The sequence below is a fragment of the Rana temporaria genome, chromosome 4 (genome assembly GCF_905171775.1).
Source record: "Rana temporaria chromosome 4, aRanTem1.1, whole genome shotgun sequence".
NCBI lineage: Eukaryota > Metazoa > Chordata > Amphibia > Anura > Ranidae > Rana > Rana temporaria.
The window spans coordinates 460,637,495-460,655,590 of record NC_053492.1 but is presented as its reverse complement, the minus strand read 5'-3'; the positions used below and the strand labels follow the sequence as shown (position 1 = coordinate 460,655,590).

The 18,096-nt window shown below is 46.4% G+C and overlaps 1 protein-coding gene across 1 annotated transcript in view; it reads left to right on the top strand.

The window, feature by feature from the left end:
- Window positions 1-18,096, top strand: part of CLHC1 (clathrin heavy chain linker domain containing 1) — a 70,082-nt gene that overhangs the window by 47,321 nt on the left and 4,665 nt on the right. The window contains exons 9-11 of the mRNA XM_040351661.1: window positions 194-368; window positions 11,131-11,333; window positions 13,349-13,528. Of these exons, the coding sequence (XP_040207595.1) occupies window positions 194-368; window positions 11,131-11,333; window positions 13,349-13,528 (558 nt within the window). The remainder of the gene's footprint in view (window positions 1-193; window positions 369-11,130; window positions 11,334-13,348; window positions 13,529-18,096) is intronic.

Here is an 18,096-nt window from a genome sequence, read left to right as displayed (position 1 = left end):
TCTGGCAGCAGCATTCATGATGGATGAAAAGGGGGGGGGGGGAGACTATGTAGAGGTTATGGATTGGTTGTATAGAAATTTTAACTTGGCAATATCATTTATATTGCGACTGAACTTTTTAGTGACAGTGCAATAGGAATGTCATCATTTTGTATTGGGAACATCATAATTTCTATTTTTTTTCTTGTTACAGCTGTTGTGCAGCCTAAAGACCAGGATCCTCCTTTGCTGTTATTTTTTGAGGCGGTCATAGGGTCCAGTAATTTGGCCAGACATCCTGTAAATGCATCACTAACACTGGAGGGAGTTAAATGTGCTTTAGCCAATGATAAAGTAGACCTAGTCGTTCATTGGGTAACTCAACAAAGGTAAGAAATACTATAAAATCATAAAATGGATTCATTTGTATTTAAACGATTTATTGTGGGGGACGTCAGTAATCTCAATGATATTATTACCATGGTTTTGGTCTCCACATATGTGCAAAACCCGTCCAACACTAAGGCCGCGTACACACGGTCGGACCAACCCGATGAGAATGGACCGAGGTTCAGTTTCATCGGTCCAAACCGACCGTGTGTATAGCCCATCGGTCTGTTTTCCTTCGGTCCAAAATTTTAAAACATGCTTCAAAATCGAACCGATGGACCGCTGACCGATCGGTCCAAACTGATGGTTAGTACAGAAAAGCATTGGTTCAAAACCCACGCATGCTCAGAATCAAGTCGACACATGCTTAGAAGCATTGAACTTCGTTTTATTCAGCACGTCATGTGTTTGACGTCACCGCGTTCTGACCCGATCGGTTTTTGGAACGATGGTGTGTGCGCACATCAGACCATCAGGCCACTTCAGCGGGGAACCGATGGAAACGGCCCATCGGACCATTCTCATTGGTTTGGAACGACCGTGTGTACGCGGCCTAACATTTTAGCAAAACGAAGAGATAGGGGAAGTGGCAAACATACCGTAACTCCTGTAATCTTGGGGATCCCTGACAGGTATGTATGCTGTGACAGGAAGTCAGGTAAATCTGTGGGTGTTGTCACTGATAGGACATACATTTCTGCCTTGTTTAGACGATACACAGATGGTTATCGGGTGTCGGCTACAAACGTAGCCAGAGAAAGGCTAAAGGCCGTTGAAAAACTTCAGCTGTTCAGAATGAGGCAATTAAGGCCTCTATAAGTAGCCCAGAGGATTACCACTTTGTTGCTGGATCATTCCTGAGGCTTTGTGAGTAAGGAGAAATGGAATAAGGTGGGGTGTTGGCGCTGCCCTACCTATAAACTGGTCCAAGCCGTGAATGGGTACAGTGACCCTATAGGGTGCAAGTATAGGTGATAATGTAATTGTCAAATAACCAGCATAATGTATGGAAACAGATGTGTGTCCCAACTACATGTGATATGCAGGGTACCAGTGTCTAAGTGCTAACATGCATAAATAGACATAAACAGAGGATAAAGTATCACAAACTATGCTGCCACTGACAACTGTCAGATAGCCTGTGCAAACCTCCAGTGTTGTGTGTAATATACACTCATATAAATGTTAATGATGCTCATGAGAAAAAACATAGAAAAACACAAAACATAAACACGTCTTCAGAAGACGTAACTTGACGAAACGTGCGTAAAGCGGATACACGCACACCCGCACGCACTTCCGGTTTCCAGCTGTTCGTCAGTGGAACGCACGCCGTTCCCAGGCAGTCGCCGACACTTCCTGGTAAACCTAGTGCGGCGGTCGGAGCCATGCTAATAGGTTGTTAGCCGCTCCACCTGCATTGCTTGTTCTTAGTTTTTTATTTTTATTTTTTACAGAGCGGAGCCTCCTGTTCCACCTGTTTTTATCGTTTGATTTTTTATTTACTTTTTATATTTGTACTGTGCACGATACTGACAGTGCCAAATAAACCATCACCTGTTCCAACATACCACGCTATGCTAGTGTGTTTGTTTTTTTGGAGGATTGTGGACTTATAAACAACGTCTATCCCTGGACTTGGAAATCGTCGCAAGGAAGTGAAGGAGGTACCAAGTACAGCAGAGGAGCCGTAGGAGGTCCCAGAGCCGTGGGAGGCTAACTACTTGCACTTTACCCCTGCAGGGGTTAGTGCCTCTGGTGAGTGGGGACCCAGGAGGGGGAGCACCGTGATCACTGCGTGGAACTGCACTACTGCATACCTGAGCACCCACCTTTATAGGTGCACCTTTGCAAGCACTGACTCAACCATCCCAATCTTCGGACGGCTTTTCCATTTTTTCATTGACTTTGCATTATTTCGCTTATTATTCATTAATTCTTCCTTTGGAGAAAGCTTATTTATTGCACATATTGATGGGACTATTCACGTGTTTATGTTTTGTGTTTTTCTATGTTTTTTCTCATGAGCATCATTAACATTTATATGAGTGTATATTACACACAACACTGGAGGTTTGCACAGACTATCTGACAGTTGTCAGTGGCAGCACAGCTTGTGATACTTTATCCTCTGTTTATGTCTATTTATGCATGTTAGCACTTAGACACTGGTACCCTGCATATCACATGTAGTTGGGACACACATCTGTTTCCATACATTATGCAGGTTATTTGACAATTACATTATCACCTATACTTGCACCCTATAGGGTCACTGTACCCATTCACGGCGTGGACCAGTTTATAGGTAGGGCAGCGCCAACACCCCACCTTATTCCATTTTAACTTGTGTATCCCCTTTGGGGATTCATTCTCGGGGGGCTGCAGCCCGCTATTCATTCACTTTTTAGCTATTCACTTTATTTTATTATATTTATTTTTCATATTATTTTATTACCCACAGCGTAGTGTTTCACCGTCATTTGAATTAGCCTTGGTGGGTCCTAAGCGCGGAATACTTTCTTCTTTTTTGTGAGTAAGGAGAGCAGCATTAAAAGTCTTAGGAGGAGGTGAGGAGAAGAAGGATTTTTCTGTGTGATAAAAATCAAAAGACTATTGTTTTCTGCTATATGTCCAGCACTGTCTGGCCGGCACTAGGCTGAGCCAGACTCCTTAGGCCCCATACACACGAGAGGATTTATCCGCGAATACGGTCCAGCGGACCGTTTCCGCCGATTAATCCTCTCGAGGATTTGTGCGGATTTCCATGCGATGGAGTGTACTCACCATCGCATTGAAATCCGCACCGAAATCCTCTGGCGATGACGTGTCGCGCCGTCGCCGCGATTATGACGCGGCGACGTGCGCGACGCTGTCATATAAGGAATTCCACGCATGCGTCGAATCATTACGACGCATGTGGGGGATCCCTTCGGACGGATGGATCCGGTGAGTCTATACAGACCAGCGGATCCATCCGTTGGGATGGATTCCAGCAGATAGATTTGTTTAGCATGTCAGCAAATATTTATCTGCTGGAATCCATCCCAGGGGATAAATATCCGCAGAAAAAGATCCGCTGGAGTGTACACACCATAGGATCTATCCGCTGAAACCCATTCGCTGGGATTTTTCAGCGGATGGATTCTATCGTGTGTATGGGGCCTTAGATAGGTTCCTGTGTGGAAGGTAGACGCCCACGGTGGCCAGAGTTTATTTAATGTTTTGATTTTGTTTATGCTGTTTGGATGCTTGCAATTGTCTTCCAGCAAGTTGGAAGAATAAACCAAAAACGTTATTTTCAACCGTCTTCGACTGCCAGTCTGTATAAATTCAGTGTGTGGTGAACCCAACCAAGGGGTCACACACCCCGCTACCGAGCTAACCCCTTACAATGCATAGACAGCTGCATGCCCCCTGATGCACAGGCTCTGCGTTGGGGCTGTGCACCCATCCCCACAGACCTGCCAAACTGGGCTGTGTAGGTGAGTAGGTACAGGCACTCTGCATGCAGCTATAGGCTAGTACAGGGGTCTCCAAACTTATTAAACAAAGGGCCAGTTTAGTGTCCTTCGGACTTTACGGGGGCCAAACTGTGGCCAGTGTGAGTAGAAAATGTCCTGGCATCAGTGGGAGTAAAAATTGCCCCATCATTAGTTTTAACCTTTTTGGTTTTAGCAGGAAGAATAGTGTCCCATGGTTGGTATCAATGGAAGGAATAGTGCCCTGTCTATGGTGTCAGTGGGAGGAATAGTGCACCATGGTTGGTATCAATGGAAGCGATAGTGCCCCTTTAACGGTGTCAGTGGGAGGAATAGTGCCCCATCATTGATCTCAGCAGAAGGAGTAGTGACCTATCGATGGTGCCAGTGGGAGAAATAGTGTCCCATCCTTGGTGTCAGTTGGAGGAATCATGTCCCAAGGGCCAGATAGAGGCAGGCAAAGGGCCACATTTGGCCTCCGGGCCGCAGTTTGGAGACCACTGGGCTAGTACAAAAGGATAAACCAATGGCTCTTCACACTATACAAGGCTCAGTCCCTGTGTGACCTGAGTAGAGCCTTAATATGTATTTTTTGTTTTGTCATAGTTCCTTTTTAAGTCTCGCAATTCATTGCTTTATGAAATGTCTATTGCCACACATTCAAGGTCAGTTCAGAATCATTACCAATGCATCAGTACTAAGAACTATTAGGTAGATTCAGGTACGGCCGTGCAATGTTAAGACGGCGTAGCCTAGCGTGTTTACACTACGCCGCCTTAAGTAAGAGAGGCAAGTACATGATTCTCAAAGCACTTACCTCCTTACTTAGGGCGGCGTAGTGTAATCGCGGCGGGCGTAAGGGCGCCTAATTCAAATTGGTTGGAGGGGGGCGTGTTGTATGGTAATGAGGCTTGACCTCACGTTTTTTGATGTTTTTTGCTACTGCGCATGCGCCGGGCGCCTACATTTCCCAGTGCGCATTGCGGCTAAGTACGCCGTACGGGCCTATTGATTTTGACGTGGACGTAAATGACGTAACTCCCGATTCGCGGACAACTTACGCAAACGACGTAATAATTCGAACCTCGCGGCGGGAACGTCGGCCATACTTTAACATTGTTATTCCACCTCATAGGTGGAATAACTTTAGGCTGCCTAAGGCCTTACGGAAACGACATAATTCGACTGCGGCGGCCGGGCGTACGTTCGTGAATCGGCGTACAAGCTAATTTACATAATCTACGCCGGCCGCAATGGAAGCGCCACCTAGCGGCCATCCGAAAAATTGCAATCTAAGATAGGACGGCGCAAGCCGGCCTATCTTAGATATGTTTAAGCGTATCTCTGTTTGAGCATACGCTTAAACATACGGCGGTGTAGATTCAGGCCACGTACACACGGCCGAGGAACTCGACGTGCCAAACACATCGAGTTCCTCGGCGAGTTCAGCCCTGAAGCCGCCGAGGAGCTTGGCGGGCCGAGTTCTCCCATAGAACAACGAGAAAATAGAGAACATGTTCTCTATTTTCTCGACGAGTTCCTCGGCGGCTCCATCGGGCTGAAAGTGTACACACGACAGAGTTTCTCGGCAGAATCCGGCTCTGACCGAGTTTCTCGCTGAATTCTGCCGAGAAACTCTGTCGTGTGTACGAGGCCTCAGAGTTAGGTCGGCTTATCTACTGATAAGCCGGCCTAACTCTTTCTGAATCTACCTATATAATTTTTTTCACAGCCATTAATCAGAATGGTCTTCTGTGCCCGGGTCTGGTTTTACTTTGGTATTTTGACGTGATATCTCTGGCTTTATGGCCAAACTTTGCCAGTTGGGCAGCACAATGGTGTAGTGATTAACACTTTTGCCTAGCAGCAAAAGGGTTGCTTGTTTCGAATCCCAACCACGACGCTACTAGCCTGGAGTTTCCTCTGGGTACTCCAGTTTCCTCCCACACTCCAAAGACATGCTGGTAGTTTAATTGGATCCTGTCTAAATTGGCCCTAGTATGTATTAAATGAAAATTGGAGCCCTTAGATTGTAAGCTCCTTGAGGGGAGGGACTGATGTGAATGTACAATGTATATACCTAACAACTGTATTTTCATTTGAGTCCATCTGATCATCTCCCACAGCTACTACCCTTTGTTCCACTTGACCCTCCCTTCTAGACTGTAAGCTCTAACGAGCAGGGCCCTCTGATCCCTCCTGTATTGATTTGTATTGTGATTGTACTGTCTTCCCTGATGTAAAGCGCTACGCAAACTATTGGAGCTATATAAATCCTGTATAATAATAATAATATATGTAAAGCACTGCATAAATTGACAGCATTATATACTGCAAGTACCTGAAATAAATAAATAAAGATGCAATTGCATTGTCCGGTGACACTTCCTCAGTCGTCAGTGAAGAAGTGTGGATATAGTGAGAGCGCCATAGATTTAGTGTGAATACTGGACAACAAATTGTAACAGTTGCCTAACTGGCATCCCATACCACCTAAATCCAGCACCGGTGCTAAGGTGCTGTAAGTCACATGAGACGAACTTTGCCCAATCTGGCTACTTTCAGCCAGATCTAGTGCTAATCTAATAATTATGTGTCCTAGGCAAAATTGTGGACCATTTCTAGGGCAAAATTGTGGACCAACTTCTCTTGGAAAAAAAGAAGGGGGGAAGTTTGGGAACTTCTCTTGGAGAACAATTAATGGGACTAGGTCAAGAGCTTGCCCCAATAATTATGGTTCCTTCCTCAAGCAATCCTCTCCATTTATGCAAGCCAAGCAATCATGGTTATGGCGATGCTGCCTGATACTGGGGCTAGAGTTGGGTCCTCTGACAACCCTATGGGAGCTAAAGGACAGCTCTATTTCTGCTACAGTGATAAATTGGGCCTTAGCAGTGCTATACTAGAGAAGAGAGAAAGGTAGATGGGTACACATAGTATATGTGTAGTGCAGGCCCCTGTCAGGCTCCGCAAATCTGCCTCAGGTTCTCTTCCTATTTGGGTGTACCAGCAGCCAAACACACAACTCAGACAGTCTCACAACTCAATGACCAAGCAAGGAATGCCTTTTTAATATTTTAATGCTTGCTGAACTTGGTTAGGGTACAGAGTGAGCTTTGGGATACTTCAAATTTAGTGCACTAATAAACCAGGGGACACGCTCTGCCTTGTCTACATATACTCTTCAGGATTATTTCCCTTCTGACAAACAATAGAGGGAACAGCAACACTGGGACTCCAAGCAAAGGCAAAATACCTAATCCAACAGCACTGGAGCAGATACCCAAGGGATTAGAGCAGGGGAGGCAAACACAAGGCCCGCGGGCCGAGTCCGGCTAGCCAGGCCTTGCCATGTGGCCCGCGCAGCGGCCCCCATCAGCAGGGGGAGCGCTCTCATGGACGTGATTAGTGGTGCAACGGATTGTCACCGGTCCGTGATCCGAACGGGTCACCCCATTCGGATCGGCACACCACGCCATCCGCGGATCGCTCCACAGCCTCGGCCATAGGAAAGTCCCCGGCTTCGGCCTAGCTCCGGAGCGGCGGCCATCTTGGTACACCCGGCGGCGGCTGTCTTGTCAGAAAGTGACGTTTCGCCGTCGCCATCTTGCTCCACCCCAGTAGAGACAGTCGGCTTGCCTAGTAACCAATGCACAGTGTGACACTCTGCAACGCCTCAGCTCGCTGATTACAGACTCGGGACCACAACCGCAGACATGAGGAGAAAGTATCTGAGATCTGCACCTGCGGGTAGGAGAGACACCATCACCTGGGGAGCATGGCTATCTGTACTGAGCGGAGGAGGGGGACACCTGTGACACCAGAGAGGAGGGGGACCAGTGTCACTGGGGTCCCCCTCTCCTCTCTGGGGTCCCTCTCCTCTCTGGTGTCACTGGGGTCCCTCTCCTCTCTGGTGTCACTGAGGTCCCCCTCCTCTCCTCTCTGGTGTCACTGGGGTCCCTCTCCTCTCTGGTGTCATTGGGGTCCCTCTCCTCTCTGGTGTCACTGGGGTCCATCTCCTCTCCTCTCTGGTGTCACTGAGGAGAGGAGGGGGACCCCAGTGACACCAGAGAGGAGAGGAGGGTGACACCAGAGAGTAGAGGAAGGGGACCCCAGTGACACCGGAGAGGAGAGAAGGGGGACCCCAGTGACACCAGAGAGGAGAGGAGGAGGGGACACCAGTGACACCAGAGAGAAGGGGGGACACCAGTGACACCAGAGAGGAGGGGGGGACACCAGAGAGGAGGAGGCAGCGCACTCCTGAACCCTGCGCTCCCTACGCAGCGCACTCCTGAACCCTGCGCTCCCTATGCAGTGCAAGAAAACTGGAGTGCAGATACAACCGGCCCTTTGAGGGCAACCAAACTGCTGATGCGGCCGCCGATGAATTTGAGTTTGACACCCCTGGATTAGAGCAATGAACAGTCACTATGATCCTATATTCAGGCCTATACTCACAATGTCCCTGTATACTTCACTTCTCCGGTGAGTCTCCAGGCCAGATCCTTAGTGAATCCCTTGATTTGACTCCAACTCCAGAAAATGGGCCCTCCAGCTCTCACCGAGCTGGGACCTTGATGAACTCCTGCAGACTTCAGCTACACTGCGCAGAAGGACAGCAGCCCTTGAAGCTGGGATCCTCTCCTTCTGGACAAGAACCTTGCTGCTCCAGGCATCAAACTATTTATGCACTCCTCAGCCACCTACTTGGCATTCTACCCCCAGGGATTGGCTGAGACCACATAAATATTCAGGCCAAGGGTCTACCTCCTTCAATCCACTACATTCTAGAATCCCCTAGAACAGTGGTTCTCAACCTTCTAGTGCCATGACCCCTTGATAAAATTCCCCAAATTGTGGGGACCCCTAACAGTAAAATTATTTTTGTAGCATGGGTTGTCAGCACCCAAGGCATGACAAGTAATTTGCGCCTAAACCACAGACATTTAGCGCTCCCTTTTAATGGCAACTATAATCACACTCGCTGTGTCTCCGGCTTCACTGTGTCTCTGACTTTGTGGTTTCTCGCAGCAGTGACACCTATGCCGAAATCAGGAGATGGGGTCTCCTCTAGCCCATCCCACTTCACATTCCTCACCAGTCAGCTGACCTCAAGTCTCTGCCCCCCAGCCATGCTGTGAACTGAATGGGCACCTGCGAAGAGGCTGAGTGGGCGGCCGTGGGCTCCAGGAACAACCCAGCTGGGCAGCCACAGGCTCCAGGGACAGCCCTGCTGGGTGGCTGCAAAAAGTCTGGGAGAGTGGTGCAGGCTTCAGGAATAGCCCAGGATTCGGTGACCCCTGGCAAATTATTATTTGACCCCCAAGGGGGTCCCGACCCCCAGGTTGAGAACCACTGCCCTAGAAGGAAGGAAGAAGTAGTTTGACCCAGAACAGTCAAAAATATTCACACACCGCACCAATATTTACAGAGGAGCCAAAGAACTAGGTTTAAAGGGGATGTAAACCCTCCTTTTTTTTTCACCTTAATGCATCCTATGCATTAAGATGAAAACAAATCTGACAATTACTGCCCCCCCCCCAACCCCCCCGTTTTACTTACCTGAGCCCTGGAAAGTCCCGCGTCGAGAACGTGCTGGATCTTTGCCCGGGGTTCTCGGCTCTTCATTGGATAGAATGATAGTAGCACAGCCATTGGCTCCCGCTGCTGTCAATCAAATCCAATGATGCGGCACTGTGGGGGCGGGGCCGAGTCCTGCACTCGGCAACTATGCACGACTCGGGAGGGCGCCCGCAAGGTAGCCCCCTTGGGAGAGCTCTTCCCAGAGGGGGTTATCTGAAGCGGGGAGGAGCCGAGAGAGCCGCCGAGGGACCCCAGAAAACGGCGTTCGGGGCCACTCTGTGCAAAACGAGCTGCACACTGGAGGTAAGTATGATATGTTTGTTATTTAAAATAAAATAAAATAAAAATTGAACCTATAGTATCACTTTAACTGGGCCTCTCTAACAACCTATTCTAGGAGGGTTCTACACACATAAAAAAATATTAATTATGCAAAATATATCTCTCATTAAAAAAATGAAAATGGTGATCATTTCAAAAAGACAAATGTGGAAACCTACAAAGGATAAAGGGAAATAAATAAGCAAATCTATTACATTGTTGAAGCGCAAGTTGAATTTATCACTAAAAACATACCCAAAGGTAAAACTACTCTTTAATCAGAAATATTTCCCTAAGCGGAATATCTGGGTCTGCCTTAGAATCATAGGGCCAGATTCACGAACAATTACGGCGGCGTAACGTATGTCCTTTACGTAACTCCGCCGCAAGTTTTCATCGTAAGTGCTTGATTCACAAAGCACTTGCGTGTAAACTTGCGGCGGCGTAGCGTAAAGCCGTCCGGCGCAAGCCCGCCTAATTCAAATGGGGCGGGGACCATTTAAATTAGGCGCGTTCCCGCGCCGAACGTACTGCGCATGCTCCGTTTTGAAATTTCCCCCCGTGGTTTGCGCGAAATGACGTCGCCCCGATGTAATGTTTTAAATGGCGACGTGCGTTACGTACTTTCGTATTCCCGGACGACTTACGCAAAAAAAAAAAAATTTGAAATTCGACGCGGGAACGACGGCCATACTTTAACATGGGCTGTCTATTGTTACACCACCTAAATAGCAGCCATAACTTTGCGACGCGAAAAGCCGACTAGCAACAACGTAAGAGAATGCGACGAACGCGCGTACCTTCGTGGATCGCCGTAAACAGCTAATTAGCATACCCGACGCGGAAAACTACGCGATCTCCACCCAGTGGCCGCCGAAGTATTGCATCCTAAGATCCGAAGGCGTACGAAGCCGTCGTATCTTTGTGAATTACAGATAAAGATACGACGTGGCAAATTTGAAAGTACGCCGGAGTATCAGTAGATACTCCGGTGTACTTCTTCTCTGAATCTGGCCCCTAGCTTGTAATCCGCCCTCAAAGGCGAGAGTTGGACAGCTCTGCTAGAGATCAGTTAATGGCTTTTCTCTCTCGCCTTGGCTGCGCAGGCTGACTATGTGCTAAGGGGATTCTCTGCATTTTAATAGGCAACACTCTCTGTAATCTCTGCAGGCTTACCAAGAACAATAGTTTAAGGATCTGTGCCAAAAAAAAAAGGTTTACATGACCATCTGACGTTTGGAGATTGATCGTCTATTGACTGATTGTATAATTGTTATTTTCAGTATTTAATGATTTCTCCTGGTAAATAAAAGGTTCTTATTGTCCTATTTTACCCACATATTTGCCCTCCCTTATTTCTCCCTCTTTGGTGTAGGGTGACATTTTCTGAACCTCTCGGCGATGTGATTTGGGATTATGGAGAGAAAGAGCCACAGCACAAGGTCACATGCCTGGCACTGGCCCAGCTGATCTACAGAAAATGCTCCAGCCTTAGGAAGGCGGCTCTCTGTATGTGTGTACAAGGACAAATCCAGGGAGTCCTCGACTACACCTACCAGAGCAAACGCTTTTTATTAGGTAATCTGTTTTATGAATTGGGGGTCGCATGTTATCTGTTTAGTATGGAAAAAGATTGACATACATTTAACCACTTGCTTACTGGGCACTTAAACCCCCCTCCTGCCCAGAACAATTTTCAGCTTGCTAGTATCCCTTTAAAAGTAATTTTCAAACTCTGCATATAATATCAAACCATATATAACATAAACAAAACAAATAGTGCATCAGTCCATAAACTGTCCCTTGGTATGAATTCACTTGCATATGCTCAATCTTTCATAAAAAAACAGGCGGGTCTTCACATATCCAAATGACTGCTTCCTTAATTAGTGTTAGAGCTGCACGATTCTGGCTAAAATGAGAATCACGATTTTTTTGCTTAGAATTTATTTGGTGGTATTTGATCACCTCTGCATTTTCGGTTTGTCCGATGAAAACAGACTGTTTTCATCGGACAAACCGATTGTGTGTGGGCTCCATCTGTCTTTTTTCCATCTGTGTTAAAAAATAGAACATGTTTTACATTTTTCCTATTGTAAGGGGTTAGCTCGGAAGCGGGGGTGTGTGACCTCCTGAGTGGGTTCCCTACACACTGAATTATACAGAGAGGCAGCCGTGGGTGGTTGAAAAAAACAAGGGTTATGGTTTATTCTTCCATATTGCTGGAAATCAGTCCATGCATCCAAACATCATAAACAAAACAAAACATAAAATAAACCCTGGCCACTTGGGCCGTCTACCTTCACAACACAGGCACCTACCTATGGAGTCTGGCACAGCCTACTGCTGGGCAGACACTGCTGGTCTTCCAGCAGAAAACAATAGTCTTTTTGATTTTCTTATCACACAGCAAAAATTATCAACAACCACTTCACCTTCAGAAGTCTTCCTCAGCTCACTGCTCTCCTTAACTCAACAAGCCTCAGGGTGCAGCATTCAGTAGTAATCCTCTGGACAACTGATAGAGGCCTTAATTTTTCCATTCTGAACAGCTGAAGCTATCCAACGTCCTTAAACCTTTCTGGCTACCTCTGCTGCCGACACCCGATAGTAATTGGTGAATTTTCTAAACAAGGCAGAAATGTATCTCCCGTCTGTGACAACACCCCCAGATTTACCTGACTTCCTGTCACACTATGGATAAAAAAACAATCAAAATATAATCGTCTGTGTGGAACTCCATTAGAGAAAAATCCATGCATGCTCAGAATCAAGTCGACGCATGCTTGGAAGCATTGAACTTCATTTTTTCCGGCTCGTCGTAGTGTTTTACGTCTCCGCGTTTTGGCACGGTCGGAATTTAGTCTGATAGTGTGTAGGCAAGACTGATGAAGGTCAAGTTCATCAGATATCCGACGAAAAAATCCATCGGATTAGATTCCATCAGATATCCGATCGTGTGTACAGGGCTTAAGGGGCGTGGCTTACTGTAACACGACAGAGATCGCTGCTCCCGATGACAGGGAGCAGACGATCAGTGCTGTGTCACTAGGCAGAACGCGGAGATGCCTTGTTTACACTGGCCTCTCCCCGTTCTGCAGCTCTTTGATCCGATCGCGGGACACTGGCGGATATCGAGTCCGCGGGTCCCGCAGGCATGGTCACGGAGATCGCGGCAGGGGTGCGTATGCCTGCATGGCGGGAAATTCAAAGTGACGTAAATATGTCACTTTGCCCAGCCGTGCCATTCTGCCGACCTATATTGGCGTGAGCTGGTGGTTAAGCTAAAAAAAAAAAAAATACTACTGTAATGCATATGGTGTTAAACAATTAAAAAACACTAAATATAATGAGTATAAGCAGATTATTGGTGTGCATAGATTACAGTACATACATTATTTATTTACTTTTTAGGTTTGTGAAAAAGTGCCAAAATGATCACTTAATGGATATAATGTTAAAAAAATTAAGCTGAAATACACTGTATTCTCCTATTGGCTATTATTGTAATGAGGTCCATGAAAAGGACCAACATTCTCAAACATTTTATTAGTATTATTAGTTAATAAAGGCCTTGCCTGTTTTTCATACAGATGATTACCTATTTCTCCTTAAGAAATGTCCCACCATGGAGCTTATTAATGGTTTGACCAAAGAGTGGGACGGGAAGCCAGCTGTACTGTCTGTGGGTCAGGCTGTGTTATCTCTGCTGTGCACAGATCACAAGGAATATGGATTCAAGCTGCTGGAGAACATCAACCAGTGTGGAGAAGGTAAGTAGACCATCTTGGGATTTAAGACAAGCTTTTTTTTTTTTTTTTTTTTACTAGATTAGTGCCTGAAGCTGAATTCCAGGAAGTCAGCAACTTTGTAAAAGTGAAAGCACACTTTGAGTTAAGTCCAACTAGGTGCATGACATCCCCTGGAGTTCTCTCTTTACATCTAACAGGTTTATTGCTCTGCCGGAGAGACACTCCGGTATCTGAGAGGAGAGCAATGTTCGCCCCTCTGCTGCACATTCACAGAGGACTTTGTATTTTTTTTTTTAAGGTTTTTACATAATACCAAGGCTTCTGTGATTGGGCAGAAGGAGGGGAGGGGTGGGCAGATGCAAAAATCAGAAGGATCAGCATTGGGCTCCCAGAAATACAGCAATAGCTGTCTTCTGGAAGTACTGTAAACATGTCAGATGTAAATAATAGAGATTAGTGCAGGAGGTGTCATGCACCTCCTCAGACTTAACTCATAGAGGGAGACTTACTAATACTGGTGCACACAGAATCTGGTTCAGATGTGCATAGTAAGCATTCAGCTTCTAGGTTTTATTGTCAAAGCTTAAAGTGGTTGTTAACCCACTTCTATCAAATTTTCTTATCCCCTCTGTACCTTAATAACATGTGTCCCTGGTGCCTGTGTTCTGTCAAACATCCGCCGATCTGTACAGATATAAGCTCCGCTCCGGGCGCACAGCTGATTCCTCTCCTCCTTCTCTCTATGGTTTACAAATGCAGTGGGCGAGGCTCAGCCGTCCCGCTGACGTCAGCCAGAGAGGAGGGGGAGAGAGAGCTCACAATCAGCTGAGCGCCTGGAGCCGCTTATACAAGGTACAGATCGGCATATTTTTTACATTGAACAGAGACACATGTTATTAAGGTACAGAGGGGATAAACCAATTCATAGAAGTGCTGGTGCTGGTACAAGCAAGGAGGGGAGGGAGGAGGAGGACAGAGGAGACGCAGACACAGGGAGAGCTGCAGAGAGCAGGGCTGCGGCTGGCGAAGTCGAGCATTAAATAACAATGTCAGGGTTCAGCAGCCATGAGAAAGCCAACAATCAGCTGAGCGCTTGGAGCCGCTTATACAAGGTACAGATCAGCAGATTTTTTACATTGAACAGGGACACAAGTTATTAAGGTACAGAGGGGATAAACCAATTCATAGGAGTGCTGGTACAAGCAGGGAGGGGAGGGGGGAGGAGGACAGAGGAGACGCAGACAAGGGGAGAGCTGCAGAGAGCAGGGCTGCGGCTGGCGAAGTCAAGCATTAAATAACAATGTCAGGGTTCAGCAGCCATGATTACCGTGGTCTGTTTGCAGAGGGGAGGGTATAGCCAGGCAGGATCAGCCAGGTTTTTTAGGGTATACAGGGGGCCAAATGACACAGCACAAGCACTGTGCTGTATAACATGCTTTAAAGAAACAGTATCTGTTTTTTTGGGGGGTTAACAAACGCTTTAATTGAAAAAGCTGAAGTTAGAAGCTGATTGGTTACTGTGCAAAACTGCACCAGATTCCGTGTGCTCCAGTTTTTGTAAATTGTGTGCCTTCCTTTTTGACAAAGTGGTTGAATTTTTTTTATTTATTTTTTTATATCTATACAAAAATGTTTTGCATTTCATTTCTATTTTAAACGGAATTGTTTACAATCACGTTAAAGAAGAATTTCAGGAATGCATATGTTTGCATAGTTACATTGGTCCAATTTGTCCATAGAAAGAAAAGAGTGGAAACAATTGATTAGAATTGCAATTAAAACATTTCAGTACTTTCCTTTATATATAATAATGAGTTCCAAGAAAGAGAAGGGAAAATTAATTTAACAAGTCTCTTTCATCCCCTGACCACAGATAGATCTTTCCAGCGCTTGTGATTTGAGTGCCTGGAACTGCAACTGTTGAATACCAGGAAGCAATGATCATTTCATAGTCCTGTAGTAGACAAAGTAGAAGCTGCTTCATAGCAATACAGTGGAACCTCGGATAATGAGCATAATCCATTCCAGGAGAATGCTCGTAATCCAAAGCACTCGCATATCAAAGCGAGTTTCCCCATAGAAGTCAATGGAAATGGAAAAAATGTGTTCTGCATTGACTTTAATGGCATGCAATACCGCATGTGGCCAGAGGTGGGGGGGGGGCACCGGAGAGCCTCGGAAAGGCTCGGCTGAACTCGGGAAAACCTTGGAAAGGTTGTCAACTGCGGATAGCAGCATTGGAAAGAAAAAAAAGAACAGAAAGCACATCATAATCCCAAAAAATAAAAAGGGTTGCTATGGAAATGAATACCGCAGCTAAACGCGGCCGCAAGTAAACGCATGTAATCGTAATGTGCAAATGCCGCTAATCGCAGTGCCTGGAGCCTTGAATTTCACAAAACATTGGTAGTGCTTTTTACTTCGGCAAAACAGCCGTCCGTCTGAAAGGGGCCTTATTTTACTCCTTCATATCATGTAGGTTCTCCCTTTTCTGGGCTTGCTCTGTTGCTTTAACGAGGTGAGTGCTTGTTATATACACCGTGTTTCTCCTACCGCTGGACGGTTAATACTTCCACGCATGCGTCGAATCATTCCGACGCATGCAAGGGATGGGGATCGGACGGAAAATGTCCGCTCGGGCCTACACACGACCGGATCCACGGATAAATCCCAGCGGATAGATCCGGTCGTGTGTACGGGGCCTTACACTCAGCTGTCCCCTCTCCTTCATCTTTGTTCCATTCTGTTACTCGATTCTCCTAGCTCTTTCTCATGCCAACCAATAGAGTGCTGTCTGCTTTTGATCTTTAGCCCCCTGGCGCTCTCCCTCTACAAGCCTACATAAAAGCCCCTGCTCTGTCCACCTTCTATTTACCTTCTCTCTGCACCTTCATTACATACGTCCCTGCTGTCCTACATTCTTTAAGATGAGACTTGATGTATACTTCATCACACCATAAGACTCCCCAGCCGCATCCACCATCATCATCGTCCATCACCATCACCAACATCATCATCCACCACCACCACCAACATCATCGTCCACCAACTCCCTCTACAAGCCTACATAAAAGCCCCAGCTCTGTCCACCCTCTATTTACCTTCTCTCTTCACCTTCATTACATACATCCCTGCTGTTCTACATTCTTTAAGATGAGACTTGATGTATACTTTATCCCACCATTAGACTCCCCAGCCGCATCCACCATCATCATCTACCACCACCACCAACATCATCGTCCATCACCAACATCATCGTCCATCATCGTCCATCACCAACATCAACGTCCATCACCAACATCATCGTCCACCAACTCCCTCTACAAGCCTACATAAAAGCCCCTGCTCTGTCCACCTTCTATTTACCTTCTCTCTGCACCTTCATTACTTACATCCCTGCTGTCCTACATTCTTTAAGATGAGACTTGATGTATACTTTATCCCACCATAAGACTCCCCATCCGCATCCACCATCATCATCTACCACCACCACCAACATCATTGTCCACCACCAACATCATTGTCCACCACCAACATCATTGTCCACCACCAACATCATTGTCCACCACCAACATCATTGTCCACCACCAACATCATCCACCACCACCAACATCATCGTCCACCACCAACATCATCCACCACCACCATCACCAACATCGTCCATCACCAATTAGATTTTATGAGATGAAGGGGAATTTTTTTTTTTAAACTCGGCCTAACATATCAGCCCAAATAAATCGGCATCATATATATGCCATCGGTCACCGCAATTTCTAAATATCGGCCAGAGAAAAACCCATATCGGTCGACCTCACCATCGTCAGCTCCTGTCTTCCCCCACTATTAATCCTTACCACCTCCACTTCACATAACGATGAGGTCAAGAAAACCATCACCTGCTGGTGCATACACATTCCTTTTGCCAATTGAGTCAGCTCATCTTAGTACTGGGCCACTAAGAATGTTTGGGGGGGTAGGAGGGAATAACTACCAGGATGTGTTGGAGCTCTGCCTGTAACAAAGGATTCAGGCATAACGTCTGCTGTGGAGGCTCCCGATAGCAGTTTTTCTTCCTAATAACAGAGTTGCATTACAATTCAGTATCAGTTAAAAAATAATCAGTTTTAGAAATGTTTGTAATAATTATCATAATTTGAATTGCACCCAAAGAAACTAGTAGACACATGTGGAAATTTAAAAGAAAACACTCCTGCTGCCTCCCCAATGGGCTTCCAGGGCAGTAGGGAGCACAGCACTCTTATCCATATACGGTGGTCATGCCCCAAAGCAACCTTCAACATTTCATTAGCTCGTAACCTCTGGGAGGCCCTACTGCATAAACTGACCCTGATCCTCACTGCCAACCACAGAAAATTGATGGGATTTGTGTTTCTGGCAGCTCAGCAAACATTGGCCAGAGCCTGGACACAAGCTTGACTCAATTTTGCTAAGGTCCAGCAAAGACTAATGGGGACGGACCATGGTCCATGAGACGGTCACTTCCATAGTCTGAGGCCTCGTACACATGACCGAGTTTCTCTGCAAAAACCAGCAAGAAACTTGCTGGGAGATTTTTTTTTGCCGAGGAA